This window comes from Frieseomelitta varia, unplaced genomic scaffold (genome assembly GCF_011392965.1).
Source record: "Frieseomelitta varia isolate USP_RPSP 00005682 unplaced genomic scaffold, Fvar_1.2 scaffold_221, whole genome shotgun sequence".
NCBI classification, from domain to species: domain Eukaryota; kingdom Metazoa; phylum Arthropoda; class Insecta; order Hymenoptera; family Apidae; genus Frieseomelitta; species Frieseomelitta varia.
Genome location: NW_025109948.1, coordinates 448,805 through 454,804, shown reverse-complemented (window position 1 = coordinate 454,804; position 6,000 = coordinate 448,805). Strand labels below are relative to the sequence as shown.

The 6,000-nt window shown below is 45.0% G+C and overlaps 1 protein-coding gene across 1 annotated transcript; it reads left to right on the top strand.

Moving 5' to 3' along the window:
- The first annotated feature begins 1,081 nt into the window (after positions 1–1,081).
- Positions 1,082–4,392, top strand: LOC122527489 (brain tumor protein-like). The gene has a single exon (XM_043651729.1). It carries the CDS (start codon positions 1,127–1,129, stop codon positions 3,530–3,532), a length of 2,406 nt encoding a protein of 801 aa, XP_043507664.1. The 5' UTR covers positions 1,082–1,126; the 3' UTR covers positions 3,533–4,392.
- The last annotated feature ends 1,608 nt before the right edge of the window (positions 4,393–6,000 follow it).

Genomic DNA, 6,000 nt, shown 5'->3' with positions numbered 1-6,000 from the left:
ACATTTCATATAAAATTGATCTTTTGTAATGAAACAGTCAGTTTCCATTATTCTTGGGAGATGAGTTTTGAAATATTTTCTTTATTTTCATTAAACACTACGTCAAACGTTTCTCCTCAATTCTGAGGGAGATGATTTTATTTATTTTAGTAGAAGCGATTTTCGCATTTGATTTAAACGCATTGAATTTAAATAATAAAATTTCGCTTCCCATAAGCAGATTGCAAAGAAAAATTATTTTAACAACAAGTACATCAATTAAGAAATCCATTTTTGCATTCTTACATATTTAATGTTTTTCATCATTTATTTAAAAAAAATTCGCAAGAAATTTTCGTCAAATTGACGAGTATAGTGGAATTTGATATATTTGATACTCAACTCCGGTAGTTCGAATCTTAATTTGTAGATAAATACATATTTCATTTATTCAATCAAACATATTTACAAATATAGACTTGGCACTTTTACTCAAACTTATTTATCTATAAATTAAGATTTCGTTATTTCATTCTCGAATTCAGTGGAAACTAATTTACGTTGTGTGTATCTCATACATTGACCTTAAATTTAAATCACCGTGTGACCGATTTTGACTACGAGTCACTATATATGTAGAAAGTTCAAAATGTCTTTTATAACATATATTCAAAAATCATCAAAAGCGATGAAATAGACCGTCATCCGTAATTAACATTGTCCAATAATTTTTCTATTACGGTTATTCCAGTTGTCAGATGTTTGCGAAAACATATTTAATTTCGTACCATTTAATTTCGTTGAATAAATGAAATTAAGATTTAATTATCGTTCCTATCTGAGTAAATAAAGTAGCACGTAATTCAGTCGTCGTATAGAGTAACTTCATCATACTCAGTCAATGATCAAACATTTAGTCAATAGATAGGATTTTGTTTTCATGCAGTTTACGAAAGCTGAGACATTACCAACAACACCATGTACATACATCAACACACACGTGTCGAATAAAGAATTATTACATTCGAAATAATTTGCCTCGACAACTACAATAATAATACATTTGCAAATAAGTTCATAAATATTTCGATAGAGTGGCTAAAGAAAGTGATTGATTTTTGCCAACAGGGATGCCGGTTGACTGAAGATGGCCTCGCCAACACTCTCGCTGGAATCGCGCGCGAATTCCATCGGATCCCTGGCCTCGCTGTCCCCGCTTACAGTGAGCGGCAGTTCCCCGCCTGCGAGCGACTCGGCGATCTGCGACGTCGACAGCTGTGACCTTTGCCTCGACTTGCAAAAACTTGGAGAAGCACCCTGCCCGCGGTGCCGTTTAGGAGTCGTCATTGGAGTCCGTTGTACCGGTTGCAAATCAACCGAATCCGACGCTGTAGCTCGTTGCTTCGACTGTGCGAATTTCCTCTGTCCGAACTGCGTGATGGCGCACCAATTCATGCACTGCTTCGAGGGCCATCGCGTCCTAAATTTGGGCGACTCGAAACTCGAAACGGTCACCACCACCAGCACCGCCAATAACGAAATCCCAAAGAACAATCTCGTGATCAGCAACGCGAACACCAACAGCGACAAAGTACCATTATGTCCACGACACAAACAGGAGTTGCTGAAGTATTTCTGTCGCACTTGCACGGCGCTGGTTTGCAAAGAGTGCGGCATCGCCGATCATCCGGGCCCGTTGCACGAATGCGCGCACATCTCCGAGATAGGAACGCAGCAACTGGAAGCGATGGGGCGAGTGGTTCAAGAGTGCAGATCGAAAGCCGCGGACGTGAAAACCGCGGTGAAGGCGGCCGATCACGGCGCGGCGCGGCTACAAGTACAATACCAGAAAGCGCAGAACGAGATCAACGATACCTTTCAATTTTATCGATCCATGCTCGAGGAGCGTAAGCAGGAGCTGTTGAAGGAGCTCGAGTCAGTCTTCTCCACCAAGCAAATAGCCCTGACCGTTTTAACGCAAAAGGCCAACGAGATGGCGGACAAGATGCTTCAGACCTGCGAATTCGTCGAACGACTGACCAAGTACACTACCATCACCGAGGTGCTGATGGTAAAGAAGCTTCTCGACTCGAAGCTCCAAATATTGCTGAATTACACGCCGGACTTCGGCGGCCACGTCGCCGATCTCGAGTTCGTCAGCAACTATCAGGCGATTCAAGTGGGCGTGCGAAACACGTTCGGCTACGTTCGAAGCAACAACGAGAACAACGCGGGTCCGATCGGTAAGCAACCGCCCATCGCTCGGCCAACGACACTGTCGTCGAACAACGGTAACGGGGGCAGCAACGCCAACAATGGGCCAGGCAGCGCCGGATCCTTGGGAGGTCTTTTATTGGACCGACCCTACAGCAACGGCCTGATGTCGTCGGGGTCTTCGACCTGCACCGCGTCCTCGTCGCCGTCGTCGTTCGAGAGCAGCAGCACTGTCATTACCAAGCGTTTCAGTTCGGCCAACAGTCTCGGCCCGTTCTCAACGACCATCAGCGATTTGAATTTGAACGGTATAAACGCGAACCCGTACGAGAAATGGAGCAACGGGGGCAACGACGCCTATCCGGTGGTTACCACGAACGATCACTTCCCGATGCCAGCGTCCGTCGCTGTCGCAGCGAACGCCGCGACCACCGATTCCGTTCTCGACCTGACATCGAAGCTCATGTCCGCGGCGGTGATATTCCCGCCCAAGTCGCAGATCAAGCGACAGAAGATGATCTATCATTGCAAGTTCGGCGAGTTCGGCGTGATGGAGGGCCAGTTCACCGAGCCGTCGGGAGTGGCGGTGAACGCGCAGAACGACATCATCGTCGCCGACACGAACAACCATCGGATTCAGATATTCGACAAGGAGGGCCGATTTAAATTCCAATTCGGCGAGTGCGGCAAACGGGACGGCCAGTTACTCTATCCGAATCGCGTGGCCGTTGTGAAGACGTCCGGCGACATAATCGTCACGGAACGTTCGCCGACCCATCAAATACAGATATACAACCAGTACGGCCAATTCGTGCGTAAATTCGGTGCGAACATCCTTCAACATCCGCGCGGCGTAACGGTGGACTCGAAGGGGCGCATCGTCGTCGTCGAGTGCAAAGTGATGCGCGTGATCATCTTCGATCAGGCGGGCATCGTTCTGCAGAAGTTCGGATGCTCGAAGCACCTCGAGTTTCCAAACGGTGTTGTCGTGAACGACAAACAGGAGATCTTCATCAGCGACAATCGCGCCCATTGCGTGAAGGTGTTCAATTACGAGGGCACCTACCTCCGTCAGATCGGCGGCGAAGGGGTCACGAACTACCCGATCGGGGTAGGGATCAACGCCGTTGGCGAGATACTGATAGCAGACAATCACAATAATTTCAATCTGACGATCTTCACCCAAGACGGCCAACTGGTTTCAGCTCTCGAGAGCAAGGTCAAGCACGCCCAGTGTTTCGACGTCGCTTTAATGGACGACGGGTCGGTCGTGCTGGCCAGCAAAGATTACAGGCTCTACATTTATCGTTACGTGCAAGTACCGCCGATCGGCATGTAGAGCAACGACAAGTCGCGACGCCGACAACGATCGTCCATCGTCGTTTTCATCGTTGTCGTTGTCGTCGTTGTTATTGTCGTAGCCGTTGCCGTTGCCGTTGCCGTTGCCGTTGCCGTTGCCATCGTCACTGTTCCGACGGCCGCGAAACCAGGATCTCATACATCTTTTTTTTATTTATACTTGCCTATCTTCTTCTTCGTCCACTTATCATCACCACCGCTCGTGCTCACTTTACCTATTCATCTTCGCCCGGTTCCACCTCACTTCCGTTTTACGAAATACGACCGATCGCCAGGCGAAACAACAAAATGCAAGCGTACGCGAGCGAAAACGCGACAGCTGTCGGAGTCCAGGATGACAGCCCTTGTTTGTACGAACATACAGACGCGCGTACGCGCGTGCTTACGTGCCACATTCGAGAACGAACGTCTGCCACGCGGGTACGCGCGTTAGCGCTCCGACGATCCTCTGAATCCATCCCGAGAATTATTCGAAGGGGACATGGAGAAACAGAAAGGAAAGACGAACAGAAGACGAAAAATAAAAAAAGAAACAAAAGACGGAATGTGAATTATGAAAAATAGAGAAGCAACGACGGGAATAATCAAGACGCTGAAGGCAAATGAAAAAAAAAAAAAAAAATGGCGCTTTGCGACACGCGCCCGCGTGCGCAAATCTCACTCCGTAAGCGCGTACGCACGCGTGATATTTTGCCAAATGATCGTACGAAAAGGGAAAGAAAAAACGCAGACGAGTTTGGAAACGCATCCCCCCCATTTTGTTGCGTGCGCAATGTGTACACTACACGCGCACGCGTGAAAAACGGAAGTTACAAGAGACGCGTAAGCGCATTCACACAAGAAAAACACTTACTTGTTAATGTTGTTATAACTGAAAATGCTGTTGTTGTTGTTTAGTTGTAGAGCTCGCCGCCGCTAGTCACTCCATCCCTCATTCCTCCTCCACACACTCCCGTATTATCCTCCCCCGTTTCGTCGCACCTGCTCCTCATTCCGCCTCCCCCCTCCTACCCGGTTTCCTCCTTGTTCGTTCCTTCTTATTCGTTATATCTTCCTTTTTTCACGAAGAATGTAGCATCCTCGTTCTCCTTTTTCGTCACCCTCTCGATCGAAAAAAAAAAACTGCGAGGAGCGTTTTTCCAAACACCTCGGATGTACCTGCATGTATTTTTTCCTGGGTCGTGCAAATGAACGCGTACCTGTCCGATATCCGGTACGCTTCTTTTTTTTAAAACTCTTGATTCTTCCGACTTAACCTCGAAGCTGACTAAAAATCGGCTTGATCGTGCATCGACTCGCCGTTCGAGCATCGAACGACATCTTACGAAACAACGAGGCCAGGATTTGCCTCCGTTGTCAAACACGTAAGATTTGACGCTGTCGCGCTGTGTCTGTCTTGACTTGAATATTGAACGAAGAACGTAGAAACAAGTATAATAACGATAATAATGAAAATATTTTATGTAATTTTTAATTCGTACAGTATTAATCGCATTTTGTTGGACGAACAGACGATGACGGGAACTGTGAGCCAAGTTCCCCTCTCCACCATGACCATGCATGTTTGAAATATTTTTTATTATCATTGTTATTGTACCACGCTCTTCATTCAATATCAAGCCCATCCTTTTTTTTTTTTTTTTTTTTTTTTTCGTAAGATGTCGCTCGAGTGTAACGAGGTTAGCTGGCGTTCCTCGGTGTCGAAAAGTACAAAACCATGAATTAGAAGGATCTTCCGAGACGTTGTGAGTTTCTTTCTTCTCTTTTTTTCCTTTTTTTTTTTCTTTTTAAATATTTGATTAGTAGTTGTTTATTTAAGTGATTCGACTAGATTGCCCGAAAGTCGTGGAAAGTCTGTGGGAAGCCGGTCCGCAATTTTCGGGACCGTCGACACAAGTGATAGTTCTTTTTTAATTTTTAAATCGAGGACATTGTTAAATCAGTGATTTCATCGACAGTTTGACAGTTCGTGTTGTTGTTATATTTTTCGACTCCTTCATTTTATACACATTTTTATATGCATAGTTGATTTTTTTCCCCCCCTCCCTCCCTTTAGTTTTGAATACCAATCTCTTCGCCTAATTACTCGCTCGTTGGATTAGTTACAAAATTCGTTGGATGATAGTTCGTTGTGTGTGATCAACGAAGAAATATATATATATATACGAGTTCACAATCATCTAGGTCATTAATTGGCGAATTTCCCCCTCCCTTTTTTTTTATCTCTTTATTTAAATTATTGGTGTTGAAATGAACTGTACCTTGGTACTTCATGTTTAAAATTATTTCGTGATTGTTAATGAGATTTTGTGCTGTGACATAGGCTGTATTGTTACAAACAGTTGAAACGGTTTCAAATTTTTCTTTTCTTTCTCCGTTTTTTTTTTCTTTCTTTCTTTTTTTTTTTTTTTTGTACATTGTTTTTCGTAGCTTATCTGTAGTAGAATT